This window comes from Lissotriton vulgaris, chromosome 3_2 (genome assembly GCF_964263255.1).
Source record: "Lissotriton vulgaris chromosome 3_2, aLisVul1.2, whole genome shotgun sequence".
In the NCBI taxonomy this organism is placed as follows: domain Eukaryota; kingdom Metazoa; phylum Chordata; class Amphibia; order Caudata; family Salamandridae; genus Lissotriton; species Lissotriton vulgaris.
Window position 1 is genome coordinate 159,950,976 of NC_141690.1, and position 20,941 is coordinate 159,971,916.

Here is a 20,941-nt window from a genome sequence, read left to right on the forward strand (position 1 = left end):
AGAGAATGAAATAAAGTGAGGGGAGTCAGTGCACAGCGTTTAACCTGAAGACACACGACTCACCTAAATTGAACCTCTTGGCTTGGACTGAGATGCAATCATTGAAAGAATCTGGCTCTTGTTGAAACTGAGAGTGGATAATATCCCCAGCCACTCCACACAAGGGCTAACCTAAGTTTAATATGAAACTATAATCACATACATTTCCCTAGGATTACTATGGCCAATCTCAATTGATCATGTGAGGATCATGTGAGACAGCTGAGAGCTTAAAGGATTAGGCAGTATATCATTCATGGTTTTGGATGTCATTCCACTTCTTATGAAACATTCATTATGGGCAAATTGAGCTTTAGGCTCTAGAAAGGAACTTTAGATGTTGCTTTTTTGACCTTGTCTGCTTAGGAGACCTTTGGAATAGTTGCAAAATGTGTTACCAATTATGGTCCAGAAATGCGAACTTGATTGAACTTTTGAATGAGAGTAAAACAAAAGAAAACAGAGTGAACAGGCAGAAATATTATTTTACACAAGTTGTGATTTCAACTGATGATTAAAATACATTTTTTAAATGTTTCATTGTAAAACCAAAATTACCCTCATATGTAAGCCCTTGTTACAATACCACGCTCCAGAATATGTTACCACGTTCTGGAAGTGTGGTAATGCCCCAGGATTCAGGATCTATGGTAAAAACATGCAGTACTGAAAGTGATACTGCCACATCTATTGTTAATCCTGGCCCTCTTTTGCAGAGTCACCGCCAAACATTTTGGCTTCACCCCTCCTGTTTGTGCTGAAATTAGGTTTTGTTGGACTTAGGATTCTGCCCAATTTACCACCGCTAACCAGTGCTAAAGTGCATTTGCTTTCTCCTTTAAATATAGTGAAAACGACTTACACCCAATTGGCACATTAAAGTTGCTTGTAAGTACGGAGTAAAGTGGTACTACAGGTACCCATGGCCTGCAAAATAAATGCTACTAGTGGGCTTGCAGCACTGATTATGCCACCCACTTAAGTAGCCTTTTAACCCCTCCCCTGCTGGTGACGGAACCACTCCGTCATCAGCCGAGGTCGCGCTGTGCTGATGACGGAGTGGTTCCGTCACGGCCCGCTTGGAACGCCTGCGCGGCATGGATTCCGCGCCTGCGCTGAACGTTCTATTGAGCGGGCGGGGCCGTGACGGAACCGCTCTGTCATGAGCACAGCGCAACCGCAGCTGGTGATGGAGCTGTTCCGTCACCAGCATGCGCCCGCCGCGCGACCACCCCACCCCCTTAGCACTGCGGCGGAATAGCCGCCACAGTGAAGGGGTTAAAATAAGTCTCAGACCTGCCATTGCAGACTGTGTATGCAGTATTAAACTGTCACTTCGACCTGACAAACTAAACTTTTTTCCAGGTCTAAACCTTCCTTTTTAATAGACGAGTCACCCCTAAGGTAAGCCCTCAACAGTGTATAGCGCAGGGTGCAGTCCATCTAAAAAGTTAGTTGTTGTACTTTTAAGTGTCACATGTCCTGGTAGTAAAAAACTCTTGAATTAATTTTTCGCCACTGCAAGGCCTATCCGTCCCATAGGATAGAATTGGGTTACCTTATTACCTTTAATTTAAAACCCTCTTTAAATCTGAAGTCAGATTTTAAGTCACAATTCCAAATGTGTCACTTTTAGAAATGTAGAATATTCTCGTCTAAACCATTTGGTGCCTGCAGCCTGCTCCAGGGTCACATTATTACTGTGAGTGGCAGCTGACCTTTGTGTATTCTCCCCAGACAGCCACACAATAGAAATACTGTGTGGTAGCAGGAAAAGTCATCTAGGCAGAGTAGGGGGTGGAGCTGTGACCTACCACACTTGCACCTCAAAGGGGCTACCTCTGCACACTCACATAGGGATTCACGCTAGCTCATTATTCCCCAGACATCCTGGGACCAGAGCAGGGAGGCAGGAAAGTGCAGGCACTTCTGTGGGGATGGCTGCAGAAGCTTTACCCACTTTAAAGAGGGCACCAGATATAAATGTAGGACCCTCAGACCAACTCTTCAGTTCACCTCTGGACCTGCGTAAGGACACTCAGGGGACTCTTTCACTATCTGTGGCCTGCTGTGTACTTCAGAGAACTGCACTGCTTCACCCCGAGAGGACTGCCCTGCTGCCTGAAGCCTGCCTTATGCTCTCAGAGGACTTACCTGCTGCTTGAGACCTGCTTTTCTGCTTGCACCCAGGACCATAGAGACTCCAAGGTTTAGTTTGCTGGCCTCCTGATCAGAGACTCAGATGCAGGAAAGGCTACAACCATGTTGAACCTGCACCTGGAACCAGCCTCAGCGAGTTCTAACCCTCCATGTGGTGCCAGTCCTGGACCCTTGGATGTGGGTAGAACCTGGCCTCGGATGCTAGGCCCAAAGCACCACCAGCATTGTTGTTCACAATGAAGCCCTCCATGCCCAGCTGCACCACACTGATACTGGAAGGCAGATTAGGAGGCAGGTCAAGCACAATACAGACCCAACGCAGAGAGCACCTAAATAGTTCTTCTCTATTAGACAGGCCCACGTCTTCTGAGCCGGTCGATGGTGATGGTTTAGCGCCATGGTTGCTTTCTTTCTTTTCTTTTGCCTATAACTGTTTCTCAGTGTTGTAGTTAAAAAGTACCTTCTAGAATGCAATGCTGACACAAAGTTCTGTAGTTTTAGTGCAGAAGTATACCTTAATGCAGCTTCCAATAATATTTTGAACAAGCGAATGACCTAACAAAAGCAAGCAGATACCCTCTTTTCCTCCTCTGCCTATTAGAACATTCGCAGTGACATGCCTAACAGTCAACACCCAGAACACAGGCATTTTATGTGGAGCAGCATACATGGAACATGGAGGAAGACAGATAAACCAGGGACTCTTGTAAATTAAGATCCAAAGGAAAAAAGGAGTTATTGTATGCAGCAATTAAACTAACTATACCCCTATAACACCGAGTATATTTAATAGTTGGGCCAAAGAGTGACACACAAAATCCAATAAATGTATAAAACAAGAAAACAAGTGAGGGTCCAAAGGACACAGAAGTCAGTGGGGAGATATCCCAGCTCTTAGAAAGACCAAAGGTTGAGTCTCAGACAAAAATGCCTGTGTTGTAGGCAGGATATTTTTTGTGCAGGAAGGAGCACCTTCCTGCACAAACCAATGCCTGAGAGGCTTTTTACTCTTTCTATGTGTGCTGTAGAGGTAGAGGTGTGGCACCGTGGCCAGGGTGACTGACTCCGGAATCTGGGGCTCACTGTTCGATCCCCGGGACCGGCGGCAGATTAGCCCAGCACCATGCGACTCGGGGCAATAGCTTGCTTAATCTTCCTGACGGCCCGCAGCGCCTAGAGACCCTAACGGGTGATGGTTCGCGCTTTACAAATGTGGATTATTATAATGCAACAACCTTAGAAAGAGGAAAAATGAGGTGGAATAAAGATATTTCCCCTCATTACGCTTCTCTTGGGGAGGTGCATCTTTATGGCACATTCCCAGGTTGAACAGGTTTGGTAAATCTGTAAATCAGTCAAAAACCATGGGAGTGGCATGAAAACACCCACGCAACGCCCATTAAAGGCCTCCCTGGTGCAGAGTAATGCAACCCAGCGATTTGTGGTGCGTTGCATTACTCCTGATTTATGAAGCCATTCAACGCCACCCAAAGTGACTGTGTGGCTTCATAAATCTGACTTAGAGGTTTGTGTCTCGCATGAACCATGTCGAGTGTCTCATGCATGGCGCAAACCTCTCATAATTATGCCCCTTGGTGTCTTGCTCTTTCAGGTTAATTGCAGACTGAGGAATAAAAAGCACATTCTGTACTGCAAAATTAAACATACCAAAAATCAGATACTAATTCTTGCCAAAAGATATTTGGATGAGTTTCATGTAAGTCACATTAAAAGAATGTTGTTTCTCAGAGTGTATTCGAACATACAGGGGTTCTAGCTTTCTATTAGTGACATACAGAATGGAAAAAACATAAAAAAAGTTGCCCTAAATATCTCCTTTCTGCAGAACGCTTTTTATTTTAGAAAAATGTATCAGTTGTAAAAGGCAGTCCAGTTTTCCTTCTGTTATTATCCTCCATGACCTGCCTTTCCGCCTGGCTGTTGCCTGTGACAAAAGGCTTTGTGGAGTCAGAACTCAACTGTACTTGCTATTATAGTGAAGCAGCTACATCATTTCTTTATTGCTGGCAATTAGACACGTCACAAGACACCTTTAACCCCTTGCATGCTGCCGCGATTCTACGCCTGTGCGTCAAAATCGCGAGTGGGCGGGTTTATGACGGCCCCCAGCCGTCATCAGCACACGAGCACCGTAGTGCATGACGGATGGGGCCGTCGTCAGCATGCAAGGGGTTAAAAAGGAAATTAGTAGCAAGCTTTTTAGTGGGCTTTCAGACGTCCATGTATTTTCATGGATACCGATTCTTCCTAAAACCCAGGGTGACCCCAAAGGACCATGGTTCAAATAATGAAAAATGTAATTTAATTAAATATGTTAAAAACATACAATGATCTAGAGCAGCTGGGTTTGTACATATACTGACCTCACTACCATGTTTTAAAGGCGGTCAAGTGATATACTAAAGATAAACCTAGGGCAACTCCAGTACATGCTAGTTTACGATGGGATAAGCAGGTATAATCAGAATTTTATTGACAAGCTAGACTTTCCATAATAGGACTCTTATTTGAACTAAAGAATGAATGAAAATAATTTTATAGAGCGCACAGATGCTCCCAGGAGCTTCCCAGCGCTGATTACTGGCAGGAAGTCGAAGACTGATCCAGGGAGAGTTACCAGGTTTTCAGTTTTTTCTGAAGGTGGCCTAAGAGTTAAGAATGAAGTGTAAATAGAAGTTGATTCCAGGCCTCCTCCACAAGACAGGAGAATGAGCGTTCACCCCTCCTAACTAGTCTGATCTTAGGAGCTACAGCTCTGAAATAGATTCTGCAAGCCAGTCCTAAACAAGGGATGATAAGTCATGATTAAAGATTTAAACAGAATTCTTTTTTTCACCGGTAGCCAATGTAAAGAGCGCAGGTGAAGTGTCACCAAGTCAACTGAATTATGTCTAAACTGAATTGTTTAGTGAAAACACAATCCCTTGATGAAGGCCCTAATCTGCATTGCAGGACGATGAGAAAATTGGATACTGGTCGTATTCATGGACAGATAAGAAATATTGGGGATACGCTGGAAGCTAAGCTTGATAAGAGGATAGAATAGGAAGGCTAACTAAATAATTGTAGATTACTGGCTCATGAAAGTAAGGGAAACCAATCTTGACTTGAAATATTAGAAATAATCCCATTACATTCATTATAAAACAAAGTTATTGCATATAATTTATAATAATTGGGTACACTTGTGCTAAAGTTTTATGCAAATTGAGAATGAATAATTGTAAATATTGTGGGAAATGTCTAAGGTGCAGGATATTTAAAAAAAAATATATCATTTTAAATGTGGTCAGAAATGGCAAGGTAGAAGAATTTTAAATTTCTGTACGGTTGTGTTAGAATAGGGGTATTATTGTATTTATACCCACCAGGAGAAATAAATACGGGCGGAGACAGATTGCGGGATTCAGAGAGATTCTTTATTCCTTCTTGTTTCCGCTCAGCTCTGATTCTGACTACCGCTTCCGCCCGCGGGTCCTCCCTTTCCTCCCTCTAGCGATCACTGATTCTGGGACAATCAGAAGACAGTTATAGCGATGTGACATCTCCCCTTTTGTATTTTGAATGTTCAATGTCTCTTTTAGAGTTCTTCAATGAGTCTGATGGGCCTTCGAGTATTCTGTCGTGGTTGGCTGGGTTGTAATTGACGGTGAAGATGTTCTCTTCTCAGATCATGGGTCTCCGATATCCGTATGGGTTCTTTGTGATTGTTCTCTTCTTGACTTGACACGTCCATGTCCCAGTCAGGCCTCTGTGTCGCAGTGTAGGCCGTCGGGTTGCATCTTTTGAAATGCAGCACGTTTCTCGTCGTTCTTTTGCTTCCAGACTCAGTAGTGATCATAGTTCCTTTCCTTCTTGTTACTTGTAGCGGGTGATCATGGTAACAGCTATCTGCCTTGGATTTCCTTTCTCGTCTCACCAGCACCCAGTCTCCTTCTCAGATATCAGATGTCTTAGCATGTCTGCGGTGGTCTGCTTATTCCTTCATTTTCGCCTTTTTGGTCCGATCCAATTTGATCAATGTCTCGTGGTCTGACGTTGTGATTCTGTGCTGCGTGACAGCATCTGTGGTTGGTATCCGGGTGCGAGGGGTCCAGCCGAGCATCAGAGTGGCAGGACATTGGTTCGTGGTGCCATGTGGCGTCGTCCTATATGCCCGCAGTACTTCAAATAGTGCTGGTTGAATATCACGGTGAGTTAACTCAGCTTGTGGGACTGTTTTTTTATGGTGGCCATAAATCGCTCCACCATCCCGTTTTTGGGAGTAATAGTCCGATGCTTGAAATGTAGTTGTCACGCGAATTCTGCAAACTCTTGTTTATTAAAAGGTGGTCCATTATCAGACTTCACTACTGTGGGGATTCCCCATGCAGCAAATGCTCCATCAATCACTGGTATGACAGTGGTCGCTTAAGTGGAAGAAATCTGGTGAGCAATGGGGAATCGGAAATATTCCTCCATGATGATGAGGATGTACTTTCCCAACTGCAGTGGGCCAAAGAAGTCGATGGCTACATGTTGCCAGACACTATCTGGTAAGTCCGACATCTGCAGGGGAGCGTGTGGTTCTTCTGGCCCTACTAGTTGACAGTGTGGGCAGTCTTGTAGTGTGGTCTCCACCATTTGATCAAGGGAAGGGAACCAGACATGCTCTCGCAGCACTTTCTTTGTGGCTACTACTCCTCGATGACCTTCATGTGCTAAATTTACAATTCCTTGTTGCCGCTGGCTGGGAATGACGATTCTCTGATCTCTTTGTAGTAGTCCATTGTCACTGATGGAGAGTTTGTCTTTGACGTGTTTGAATGCCCTGAGTTCCAGTGTGTTGATGGCGTCACTTATCTTCAGATGTTCTATGTGCCGCCAGGAGTCACGATGCATGATGTTTTGGATCTTGACATCGTTTGTAGATGCGCCAATGATGGCTTCTAATGGAACAGCCGGTGGGCAGGCTCCATCAATGACGAAGTGGAGGTATTCTTCCGCTACCGAGTTTTGAGCTCATGTCAGGGCTTGGGGATGCCGTGAGATGTAGTCTGCCGGATTCTCCGCCTTCCTGGGTTTGTGGATAATGGTGTTTGTGTAGTCCTGCAGGCGGAGGCATCTTCTCCCTAGGGTTCCCAAAAATGGTTATCAGCACTTAGTGGTCGGTCATGAGTGGAAAGTTCTTGCCATACACGAAGAGGTGACAATGTTCACACGCCCATGCAACTGCTAGGCTTTCTTTTTCCGGTTAGGAGTATGCCTTTTCAGTGTCGGTAAGACTGTAGCTGGCGTATGCAACAATGTGGTTTTGGTCGGCTTTGTCATCATATTGCGCTAAAATCGCTCCTAACCCAACAGGGCTGGCATCTACAGTGATTTCTGTCTTTCGCTTGGGGTTGAAATATGCCAGGTTGATGGCTGAGCTCACCGCCGCCTTGATTTTGTTGCAAGCCCAATCACACGTGGCTGACCATTGAAACTTTTGTCCTTGTCGAGTTAGTTCCCTCAGGGGGTAACTGATGGTGGAGTAGTCTTTGATGTAGCGGGCACAGTAACTGGCCATACCCAGAAACGAGCGTATGTCGCTGACATCTTGGGGCTGCGGGGTGTCTGATAGGGCTGACACTTTTTCGGGGTCAGGTTTCATGCCCTCTTTTGAGAATATGTATCCATAGAATTTGAGAGTCAATTTGTGGAACTCACATTTGTCCTGATTGAGTGTTAGGTTTGCATTGAGAAGGGCGTGGCACACCCTGTCCAGTGCTTTGTCGTGAAATTTTTAGGCTTCTCCAAACACCAAGATCTCGTCGCTGTAGTTGACAGCATTGGGGATATCTTGTATGACCCGCCAAAAAGCCTCCTGGAAAATCTCAGCAGCTGATGAGATCCATAAGTTGAGGCGTTTGTACCTGAAAAGTCCTCGGTGTGTGGTGAAGGTGGTGATGTATCGTGATCATTCATGCAGTTCGAGCTGGTGATACCCCTTGTTGAGATCTAATTTTGAGAAAACTGTAGCCCCATTCAGGCGTGTGATCATCTCTCTGATGTGCGACCTGGGTAACTCTCTCTTTCGATGGCTGTGTTCGGGGCTCGCATGTCTCCACACAGGCATACTTTGCTGTCCTGCTCTTTCTTGGGCACCACCACGACTGGTGACACCCATGGGGTGGGTCCCGTTGATCTTTCTATGACGTCTGCCTTTAGTAGATCTTGGAGTTCGTCATCTACCGCTTGTTGTAGGTGAAATGGCACTTTCCTGTGATGCTGTGCCACTGGCGTCACTTGCTCATTGATGTGTAACTTGACCTTGAAATGAGCTAACAGCTTCGGGAACTTGTTGACAATGTCTGGCGAGTCGTCCACTTTGTACAGGATCTCGACTAGCTTTAGGCGTCCCGCCGTTGGTAGGTTGAGGAGACTGTCTGCCACTTCAGGGCCTTCAATCACGTGAATTTGTGCTTGAATTTTCCTGTCCTTGTAGGTAAGTGTAGTACAAAATTGTTCTAGGAAGGTAGTGGTTCTTTGGACATCCACGTATATACCCGTACTGCGGCTGGCTCTAATTTCGGTTTCGGGTTCATTCTTTGCTATTCCGTGGTGCAAATGTAGTTGAGTGATGCGCCTGTGTCGAGAACAAACTTGGCAGAGTGACTTCCTATTCGGATGTCTAGTCGTGGGTACTTCTTTAGTCTATCTGGATCCACCACCATGCATACGTATTCATCGCTGTCTTGTGAAATAGGTGTAAGAGAGGATGATTCCCTGGATGTTGACCATTGCGATCGATATGAGCTGTGTGACTGTGCACTGGATTTTGATGAGCTTCTCGAGTGGTCTCTCCGTCCCTGTACAGCCCTTGCGTGAAGCTCCTGTGTTTTGCTTGGTCTGTCTCGACTCTGTGCGCCTGGCTAGGCAAGCGGCTTCAAAGTGGTTGTCTTTCCCACATCGGTGGCACTGTTGCTCAATGGCTGGACATTGACCCGTGTGCGGGTAGTCTTGGCCACACCAGTAACACTGTGAGGGGTGCCTATGGGTATGACTGTTGTTTGTCCCTCGGCGGGGTGACTTCGTACAAGGTGATCTTGTGAATCTTACCGAGTTGCGACAGTCTGGACGTTGCCTTGGTTCTGTATGAGATTGCCCATGCAGAGCTTGTTCTTTTTTTCAGTTTTGCTAGCCTCCATTTTCTTTGCGTGTTATCTACAGCTTGATCGTTAATGCGAGTAAGTTCCTCTATTTCGTCTAAGGTGTAGTGCTTCTTCAGTAGTCGGCGGCATAGTGATTCAGATTGACATCCATCAATGATTCGTAGACTTAATGAGTCTTCTGTGGTGACGTTTTCGAATTCACAATAACAAGCCAGTCGTTTTAGACAGGAGATGAAGTCGCACATGGGTTTGTCTCGCTCTTGGGACGCGAGGTTGAATGTGTACCTCGTGTAGTCTAGGTTCCGCTTGGGAAGAAACTATTTGTTTAACGCTTCTCTCACATTGTTGGCCGGAGTCACCGTTCATAAAGTCCTCAAAGTCCTCAAGGCAACTCTTCCATGCAGGGCCCATGCTGCTACCAGACGTCAGTGGTAGTGGTTCAGGGGGGCGCAGGTATGATACTCCCAAGGGTATCGGTCCAGGAGGCGGGGCGCCATTTGCTGTACTGGGCGCAGCTTGCTGTGTTGAGTCAGGGTCCAACATAGTGGGGCGCAGCGTAACTCTAGTGGGCCTTAGAGACGTTCGCAAGAGTTCAGTCTCACTTTGGCAGGCTCCGAGGTCTTTTTAGTAAGTGGTCTGACCTTAAAATGGCCGCTGCGTCAGGGCTAAGCTTGTCTAGAGCAGAGTGCCTGACTTTAAAATAGCCGCCGGAGGGGACTCATGCAGGTGCTGCAATTCCAATTTCATTGGGCATTATTACTGAGCTTACCTCAGATTGTAGGCTGCCTCTCTTGATCTCCACATGCCAATTAGGCCCTCCAACGCATTCTTTCTTTAATAATGGGCCGCCGACGCCCGCTGTCTTCGTCTACGTTTCTTGGTGTTTTAGGCGCTCCGCTCTCATTAGCGGCAGCGCGCGCTTCTTCACGTTTGCGGGGATATCGAGGGGGTGCATTTGATCCCACCACTCGTCGCCAGTGTTTAATCCCGCCAGGAGAAATAAATACGGGCGGAGGCAGATTGTGGGATTCAGAGTGATTCTTTATTCCTTCTTGTTTCTGCTCAGCTCCGTTTCTGACTGCCGCTTCCTCCCGCAGCTCCTCCCTTTCCTCCCTCTAGCTATGACTGACTCCAGGACAATCGGAAGACAGGCATAGCGATGTGACATATTGTAAGCAAATATATAAAACTGAATTAAAAAATAAGCATTACCTTGATGCAAAACATGCACGTTGAAAAGTGAAATGTACTTCATAATAATAAAGAAAGTTGGGGTTTCTTTTTGGGAATCAGTTGTAGATAATGTAAAATAATGAATGTGTTTAAATTAAGAGCAAGTTACCAGTTCTACAGTATAGACCAGGTTTACTTGGTGGATCCATGTTTGGGTTTAAATTGGTGATATTTATTGTGCATTTATAGGGGAAATTTGACACCCTTATATATATGGGCAATGTGTATGTTCGTGTAATTAAACAATGAATTATATAACACCAGGATCTAGCAGCCATGCACAGCAGAGCAGAATACACATTGGGGGGTGGGCTATAGAAAAATACAAGGTGGGTAAAGAGAATATGTCAGAAGAGAAGGAAAAAAATACATTTCAGAAGCGAAGAGGGGACATAGCAATCTTTCTTGTTTTTCGCTGCAGCTAGTGAACATATACTTTGACACTTGAAACATCAAATTTGCAGGAACAAAATGGCGGAGTCTTCCTTATTTCATCTGCTGTACATAAACCCAGGTAGATAACATGATCATGGACTAATAAAAGAGACAGCTATGTGTTGAAACTTATTGTCTTTGTAAACGTAACGCAGACCCCTACATTTATTCGGAAAAGTACCATAAACCTAGATGTTGGAAACCATTTTACCTTTCGACCATCTTGCTCAAACTGCCTCTCATCTCCTTCAGACCTTCTGGACGCTAAAATATGAAGTAATTTGAAAAATAATTAGTATGCTATTTATGATATGAATATGCTGCTATAAAATATGTGTTCTTAAGACGAGCACACATTTCCCCTCCTTTTCTCTTTGTCCTGTGTTCAGAGGTACTTTGATTAACTGATTACAAACGGTATGCATACAGTGCAACAGGAGATGGGAATGAAATACAAGAGACAGAAGTGTGTTTTCAAACTTACATGGTAGGGTTGAAGATAAGACATGACAGTACGAATCATCTGAGAATACAATGAAACAGACAGAGAATGATTAAAAGAAAAAAGGATACATGTATAAATGGGTAACGGTTACACAAACAAGCAGATGCAAATATTCAAATCATATGTTCAAATTTGCTATGTCGATTCTTAGATTGTAAATCTGTAGGAAGTTATCCTTTTGTCAAACTAACATTGCAAACTACTTGAACAACTTCCCCACAAGGTGCTGATATCTTTGTTTTAAAAAAGGTTTGAGTATAGTTTTCATGTTTATGTATTTGTATACTTGGAATACATATTTTTAAGGTTTAGTTGTGCTGTTTTTATATTTGTATACTTGGAATATATATTTTAAACATTTACTTCTTAAGTTTGTATTTTTTCTTTAAAGCTTCTTGAAACTGCTGCGTTTTCGCATAAACCAACCAGATTGCAAAGCGGGGGACTCAAATGGTCCTCTGTATTGTTGATTCTCTTACTGTTGCTTGATTAGATGCCAATGAATTATGAAATATTTAAAGGACTAATAAGAAGTACGCCTATTTTTGTCAGGGGGAAGAGGTCTCAAGAAGAGGACACATTGTCTCGGCATAATATTTATGTTTGGGTAATTTGTGCAAATGAGGATATATTGTTGATTTTCCACATTAAACATGCAAGACTGACCACCGTGAGGCATTGAGAAAGTACGGATCACCTTTGTTTGTGGCATGTAACATATGAACTGCATTAGGACTTACTCCTACAACAAAGATACATATTTGATGGAAACACATGACACTGTACGCTCTGGCACTGTGCCCGTCTCTCTATTGGGCAATTTTCAAACTGGGGAAACAGACACATATTTCTTAACTCACACAGCTTTGCACATCCCACACCTATTAGTATTGCTAGGCATGCTGTCATGGTGAGATGAGGAATAGGATCAAGACTGATTTGCATATGGCTGGGTCTGAACTGAGGTGGTGAAGTGAGCTAAATAACGATGATGGATTTAACCCAAATCTGTGACTGGGAGTGAGTGTCTGAATCGTTTCAGCGCTCCGTCCATCATCTCTTTGTGTTTGCTTTGTTCACCCAAAGTTTGCAGGGTATGCCCAGGTGTGGGCCCCTTGCTCATTTGTCACTGGATTCAAGCTAGCCTGGCTGATCATGGGTGTTACCCCGAAACCGGTCTCAGGATGCTTGTTTCTGGTCCAAGGAAGACCTGGCTTGGCAGTGCGGGATGGACTGTTCCCATGACGCACTGGGTCAAGACTGATTTGCATATGGCTGGGTCTGAACTGGGGTGGTGAAGTGAGCTAAAGAATGATGATGGATTTACCCCAGATCTGTGCCTGGGAGTGAGTGTCTGAAAAGTTTCTGCGCTCCATCCATCATCTCTTTGTGTTTGCTTTGACTATGAGCATCAACACATGGATTATTTGTATACATCTGTTATTGAAAGGAAAATGAACTCCTAAATGGTGTTACCCCATTTTTGCTCCCTTTCTTTGCTTCTGCAGAGATCTCCAGCGGTAGCATGTCACAGAAAGATGCATTTTCTAGTCCAGTTTTTACCCTCCTGCTTTGGTACTTGGTTTATTGGGAGAAATGAAAACCCCAAGTACCAGGACCTTGAGATTCTTGCTTTTGAGTGATTCTTTCATCTGCATGCATGGATCTACACGTCATACACATCTCTCTGCATCAACAGTGCAACCACACGCTAATCTAAGTATGATGAAAGCTCCCTTCCGAATCTCATGCACAACACCCAACACTCCCACACAGGCCAGACTATAAACCCTCCCTCAACCAATCACGCACAATGAATGGGGTAGCATCTTACTCAACAAGCCAGAAGTGCTTTCTGTCTTGTGATGGGTATGAACTTATTCGCACGTGACAACAGCATACAATCTGCCTGTCCATGTTTCATGGGTGAACTGCAGCATTTGGCATGTGTGCTACCACTGTGTTCTTTTCTCAATAGGAATGTTGAAGCATATGTCTGGTGCAGTTATTATGTATCACATTTATATCTGTCACATTGGACAGACATGCACGGTTTATTTTGATCTTCTTTTCTCTTCCCTTCCTGATAAATGCTCTACCAATGCAGAAATAATGACACAGTGACTTATTCCAGTGCAGACAAACAGATTTGGTGCCCATCGCTATTGAGAGCTTTGGCCCTTCCACTGCCACTGTTGAGAATCCGCTCTCATTGCTTTATTCTGCATCACATTGGAGAGCCATGAAGGGCTAAACATGCTTTAGAGTAATTTTGAAGCACTGTGAATAAATGAAGACATCATTCCTAGCTCTCCCAAACTCCTCCTCCAATCTTCCACTGGAAGCACAAGTCACTAGACCTGTACATACACACACAGCACTGGCTCTTCTTGAAAGACAAGCATCATTCAATGTTCTTCATGATGTAAATTCATACATCCCTGCTGCTCATTTCTGTACAAGCACTCAGGTGATTGGCCCTAGCTCTGCTTACCAGCCTATGAGATGTCCCATTGGCATCTGTTCAATGGAAGTCACAGATCATGGGCCAAAATAACTTGACGACATTTCTCCAACAATGAGAAAACCACATAGGCTACTAGTTTCAGACTGCATCCAATGGAAACATACCACATCATCTTTTAGGCGTTCAATGCCATGAAACTGGACTATTCTGTCAATGAACGCTCTCTGTACAGGCCCCAGACCCTAGAACAAGCCCCCACAACGTAAACGCATTGTCCCTTTTTAATCAGCTGAGGAGCCACCTCCATCCAACCTCATTTTACAGCATTGATGCCAACCAAGATATACTGCATATATGTTATGTACAAAATTGCCTAACAATATTGTATTCCTGTGTGATATGCATTTCTCCCTCGTGAGGTGTACTGTATAACTAATCCTGACTGATATATTTTCCTTTGCCATGCATCCTTCTTCGTGTACATGCAACCTTGTTCTCAACACAATGTATGTTCATGTCTTTTCAGCTGGATTTTGGGGGCCTAGGTGCATGGTACAGTGCTTAGAGCATGTATGCACACACACTCTCAAGCATGTACGCACGCACACACACACCTGCTCCTCCAGAGTGGCGTGTGTAAGGGATTTTGCTGGTGGTATGTAAAAACTCATCACATGAAAAGGGCAAGTATGTGCCATATTTATCCAATACGGTGCTTTCCTCTGCTCTTCCCTTGCGCAGTTCTGGCAGCCTAGCCCCAAATCGGGCACCCAAGGATGCCTGTGTTGTAGGCAGTATTTTATTTTTTTTGCAGGAAGGGGAAACTTCCTGCACAAAAACAACCCTGAGAGGCTTTTCCTCTTTCTGTGTGTGCTGCATTCTGCAGCATACATAGAAAGAGAAATAAACGAGGAGAAATAAAGATAAGTAAGGTTTTGATGCATTCCCAGGTTTACAAGTCCTTGTAAATCCGGGAATGCATCACAATCCATGGGAGTTGCATGGAAACACCCATCACAACGTCTATGGAACCCCTAGTCAGGGCGGAGTAAGGCAACGCAGTGATTGCCTTAAACCAGATTTATGGAGCCACTCAGAGTCACGCAAAGTGGCTTCATCAATCTATTGTAGAGGTTTGCATCATGCATGTACCATGTTGCATGGCACAAACATGCTGCAAACCTCTCATAAATATGCTCCTTAATTCACTGGCAAGTCACTGCGTAATCTGCACCCTTAGCCTTCCATTCAGTACCTTCCTCTCATGCAGCATGTGAACACCTCCCTTCTTTACACCTATCATGTGTTCAACTTGTAATGTCACATGATACAATTACTGTGTGTGCCCCACGGCTATGCCTGTCTTGGTTGAGAATTTATTTATTTATTTATGTGTTTTTATATAGCGCGGACCTTACCCGAAGGCGTCAGAGCGCTTCACAAAAGGAACAGAACTGATACAACAGGAGAACATTACACGTGAACAGATTACAAAAGCAGACGTTAAGTTACATGAGGTAAAAGTGACAATTGTGAGCAAACAAAATACATGAGGTAGCAAAAAGTGCACAGGAGGAAAAAGTGACAAGTGTGCAGGTTACAAGAGAAAACAAAGTACAATTAGAGGTATAATACTGCAAAATATGCTAGACACTCAGGCACAAGAATAAACGTAACGTAGGCAATGGTGGCACTTGTGCAAGTATCAAAGGCAAACAAAATGTGAGCGGTAGCATACTGTGTGTTATAAGGGAAAAGTGGTGTGTGCAAGTTACAGAAAAAGTGCCAAACACAAGTACAAGGATAAAAAAGCAGTGAATGTTAAACACTCCAACCACAAGAACACACTGGGAAGGCACTTCCATAGTCAGGGAGAATAGAATTTTCAGTAAAGGGAGGTCTTCCTTCAGATAATAGAGTGGACGTGGATTACTTTTGGAGGTGTCTATGGAGGAGGAGAACTTTGAGGTCCGTTTTGAAGGTCTGGGAGGAGGCGGTGGTCCGGAACTGCGGCAGAAGGGAGTTCCAGATTCTTACCGCGTTGCCTGAAAAGGATCGGGCCATCGTTCTTTCCTTTTTGAAAGTGGGAGGTTCAAGCAGAAGATTTTCCGCATTATGTGATGGTCTAGATCCTCCAGAAAGTTTCAGTTTATTCACCAGGTAGCAAGGAGAGGAGGAGTGCAAGGCTTTGTGGGTGATACAAGCAGTCTTGTAGATAGCTCTAGCCTCGATGGGAAGCCAGTGGAGGGTGGATAACATCAGTGTGATGTGGTCGCTTCTTTTGGCCCCATAAATGAAACGAGCTACTGAATGGAAAACAGATTTAAGGGGGGACAAGTGGGATTTGGGGAGGCCCGAGAGAAGAGAATTGCAGTAGTCAAGTCTGGAGAGGACCAGCGATTGCACCAGGGTTATAAGGTCCTCCTCCGGGAAGCAGCAACGGATTCCCCAAAGAAGGCGCAGGTGGTATCGAGCAGACTTTGCAATGGAATTGATGTGGGGGATTAGATTGAGTTTTTTGTTGAGTGTGACACCAAGGGATTGTGCGCTGTCGGCAATGATAGGTTTAGTGTTAAGTAGATTCAACTGATCCATCCATGATTGCACCGGGGGAGGAGAGATTGAGGAGGAGAAGAGGAGGAATTCAGTATTGGAGGTATTCAGAATCAGTTGATTTAAGCACAGTGGCCTCCATGCCCATTCTCTTTTGAAGAATGTTGAGGAGGGTGTTGTGATTGACAGTGTCAAAGGCTGCAGAAAGGTCAAGGAGAATTAGAAGACAGGACCCCCCCGAGTCGAGGATCCTCAGCGCGTCATCAACCACTTGCAGTAAGGCTGTTTCAGTGCTGCAGTTTTGAATGAAGCCAGACTGGAAATTGTCAAGAAGATCATTGTCCTTGATATGACGAGAGAGTTGTTTCGCTACACATCTTTCTGTAATCTTCGCAAGAAAGGGTAAGTTAGTGATGGGACGGAAGTTGTTAAGGTCACACGCATCAGCAGTTGGTTTTTTTAAGCAGCGGGGTGACCTGCCCAGTTTTGAAGGAGACAGGAAGGGAGCCTTGATAGAGGGAGAGGTTGAGCAGAGTGGTCCAGTAGGAGAGGGAAAGGGTATAAAAGTCAATGGCAATGGCACTGGGGATGGGGTCCAGATGATGGTTGGAGGGCTTTGTTTCGCGGATGCACTTGAGAAGGGCATCTTCAGATATTGGGTCAAAGTTCTGCCAAATGGCTAAGGATTTGCACTCCTCTGTAGGGGTAGGATGAGCGACCTGATCCACAAGTGATTTCAGTTTTTCATCTAAGAATATAGCAAAATCCGCTGCTCTCTTTGCAGAATCCTCCAACTTGGAGGATGGGGGAGAGCAGTCAGGAATCTTGATGAGATCAAATAGTTTTTTGGGTCTATTTTTGGCTGAGTCCTGGATGGTTTTTAAGTGCTCCACTTTCCCAAGGTAGATGTGCTTGTGGTGCTTGGATCTTGCGGAGCGAAGCGTGGACAAGTTATGGGTGGAGGGCACTTGCCTCCATTGTTTCTCCAGGAATCTTAGCTGCTTCCTTTCTTCATAGAGGGATTTTTTGAACCAAGGTGCTGAAGCGGCGGGTCTTAACCTTTTGCTTTTGAGTGGAGCGACGTTATTGATTTCAATTGCAAGAACTGTGAGGCATTGGGAGGTGAGTTCGTCAACATCTAGGTTCAGGTCTAGCCTTGGAAGTGATAACAAAGCTGATTCACAGAGGGGACCGACATCAATATTTTTAGCATCACAGAACAAGGAGATAGCCCTCTTGGGTTGGCCAAGAGTTATAGAGTGTGATAGTTGAATAGAGAATGGGATGAGTAGGTGGTCAGACCAATCTACATGAATGGGGGTAGTGATAGAAAGCATGCCTGCTTTAGAAATAAAAAGGTCCAAGATTGAGCCCTTAGAGTGTGTTGATTCTGTGCAGTGTTGGATGAGATAATTTGCAGAGAGGAAGGTGGCCAGGGAGTTTGCGGAAGAGTCTTGCGGTAAGCCCCAGTGGAGATTGAAGTCACCCACGGAAGTCTGATTGTCACTTCACGAGTATTGGTCACTGATGAAGTCAGTGAGTTCCTCCAAAAATGAGGGGCCGCTACGAGGCGGGCAGTAAATGACATAGAATCTGAGGGGTGAAGGGTGGTGCACTTGTAACTCAAGAGAAAGACATTCAAAGAATTATAGAATAGCCTGAAGGTAATAGGAGATCAAAAATAGAGTGCGAGGTATCTTTGAACCAGGTCTCTGTGAGGAAGAGCATGTCAATATTGTGATGGGTGATGGTATCTGCGATTTCAAGTTTGTGTTTTACTGCAGATCTGCAGTTGTGGAGCAGACAGCGCAGCTCTGTCAGGACGGGGGCACTTGGGCTCTGAAGGGTGATCGGGATGTTGTGCTTGTGCAGGGGTGCTCGGGAGGGTTTAGGTGGATGCTTGGTTCTGACAGAGGAGATGGTCGGAATAGCGTAGATAGTAGGGTTGCTAGGGTATGCAGGTTGAAGAAGGACGGCGTTCAAAGGCTTGTGCGAGTTAACGAGGTTTGCAGACGACAAGTTGAGCTTGGCTATATTGAGGTGAGGGGGCGAGGTGCATCTCGTGGGAAGTTGGGAAGGAGTAGAGGTGCAAGGAACTGTGGAAATCTTAGCGCTTAAAAGTGAAATTGCAGCTGTAAGCTGGGAGATGGAGGTGATAAGAGAACCTAGCTTATTTTCCAGAGAGAGTAAGGCAGAGCATGGAGGGTTGGGTGGCTCGATGGAAACAGGGGGGGGGGAGGAATTGGTGGTGGAAGGCAGGGAGAGGTGGGGGGACAGGAGGTGAGTTGGGTTGTAGGGTTCACAAGTGGGGAAAGGTGGAGGTTGAGAGCGGGAGTTAGTGAATCAGAGGTTAAGGGAGAGTTGTCTTTGTTGGTGTTGCAAGAAGGAGAGGAATTAGGGACAACTTTAGAGGAAGAAGGGCGCGGAACACAGCGGTAGGGAAGAAGGAAAGGGGAGGACTGTGTGGAGTCATGGGAATGTAGGAGGTTTGGGAGGAAAAGAGGTGAGGTGGTTGTGGAGGGCATGTCAGCTAGGAGAGGTGGATGTGAGGGAACGGGCATCTGGCAGAGTGGGGGGTTTGAGAGAAAGGGAAGTTGGGGAAAGGAAGTGGTACTGCTGGGTCCGAGGGATGGAAATGGAAAGGGTTACCAAGGGGGGAAAGGGAGTAGCACAGCATTGCTGGAGGAGTGGGAGGGAGGAGAGAGATGCAGTGGGATTGTGGAGAAATCTGGGTGAATAATGAGGGGAGGGGATGGTGGACAGGAGGGATGGAAGAAGGGATAAGGGGAGCATAAGGAAAGTTCACTGGGGGAGAAGGTTGGAGGAGAGGTGGACCAAAAAGGGGGGTGACTGGAAGGAAAATGGGTGTGGAGAAAAGATTGGAGTAGCGGAATGGTGGAGATTGGACGAGGAGCATATTAGCTAGCGCTGAGGTTGCAGTGAAGTGGGAGGGGGCATACTGTGAGGGGGAGGAATAGGAGAGGTGGTCACGGGGGGGAGGGAAGAGGGCCGACCTGTGATTCTCGAGAGTGCAGCCAATTGGAGTTTAGGGTGGTCAGGGGAGGAGAAAGGGAGTAATGGGTGGAGCTAGAAGGAGAGACAGGGGAAAACCCAGTCGCAGAGGAGTTCAAGTTCTGCATTTGTATAGCGCACTACTCACCCAGAGGGTCTCAAGGCGCTTGGGGGAGGGGGGTATTTACTTATCGAATATCCATATTTTTAGTTGTTTTCTGAAGGAGAGGTGGTTCTGGGTAAAGCGGAGGTAGGAAGGGAGGGAATTCCAAGTCTTGGCCGCTAAGTAGGAGAAGGATCTTCCCCCCATGGTAGATCTATGGATGCGTGGAATTGCGGTGAGGGCTTGATTGGACGATCGCAGTTGCCGAGTGGGGCTGTAAAAGGACAGGCGCGTGTTGAGGCATTCGGGTCCCAGGTCGTAGAGGGCTTTGTGTGCGTGGGTGAGGAGACGGAACGTTATTCTCTTGTTGACGGGGAGCCAGTGGAGGTCTTTCAGGTGGCCAGAGATGTGATCTTGGCGGGGGACGTCTAGTATGAGTCTGGCTGAGGCGTTTTGGATGCGTTGGAGTTTTTTCTGTAGTTTGGCTGTGGTTCCGGCGTACAGGGTGTTACCGTAGTCCAGCCGGCTAGTGACTAGTGCATGGGTGACCGTCTTTCTTGTTTCGGTGGGGATCCAACTGAAGATTTTTTTGAGCATACGTAGGATGTTGAAGCATGATGATGAGACGGCGTTGACTTGTCTGGTCATCGAGAGGGAGGAATCCAGGATGAAGCCCAGGTTACGAGCGTGGTCCGTTGGTGTGGGTGCGTTTCCTAGGGCCGGCGGCCACCATAAGTCATCCCAAGCGGATGGGGAAGAACCGGTCCGCTCGGCTAAATAGTTTCGAGTAGCCACTCGAAACTATTTAGCCGAGCGGACCGGTTTGACCCCCATCTGAGGAACTCAAACAGTACATGGATGAAATCCCGTAATGAATATGAGACGGCATGATTGAGATAGACAGCAACATCGCCCTTGTCTAAGGACTTAGTTGACACACGCATATACGAATGATTGTTGAAAATAGAATAGCGACTGTGGCAATTAAGGAAAAAGCAATCAACAAATAGGAATAACCCTGATTAAATACAAGATCTTTACTATAGATTCAAGATCACAGAGGACACCCTTAATAAATAGAATATTGGGATGCCCGTTCGATGAAGACCTGGCGCAATAATCCTTTCCCAGTCCCCGTCCTGAAGAAGACCCGCTAGAGACCCATAAATAAGGTGTCCATAGGGTCGAAACGTCGACAGAATCACCACAAGGACCTATTTACCGTGCCCAACACACCAAAGCTAATTAAAATAGCGTGTTGGACTCTAGTATCAAAAAAC

The 20,941-nt window shown here is 45.5% G+C and overlaps 1 protein-coding gene across 2 annotated transcripts in view; it reads right to left on the reverse strand.

Annotated features, from left to right (window-relative positions):
* Positions 1–20,941, reverse strand: part of ABLIM2 (actin binding LIM protein family member 2) — a 954,368-nt gene that overhangs the window by 140,189 nt on the left and 793,238 nt on the right. Inside the window, exons 16-17 of one of the 2 annotated variants that reach the window (XM_086964133.1) lie at positions 11,506–11,544; positions 11,233–11,285 (exon numbers count right to left, since the gene is read on the reverse strand). In XM_086964133.1, coding sequence (XP_086820259.1) covers positions 11,233–11,285; positions 11,506–11,544 — 92 coding nt within the window. The remainder of the gene's footprint in view (positions 1–11,232; positions 11,286–11,505; positions 11,545–20,941) is intronic. The other variant, XM_086964134.1, reaches the window with a different exon arrangement.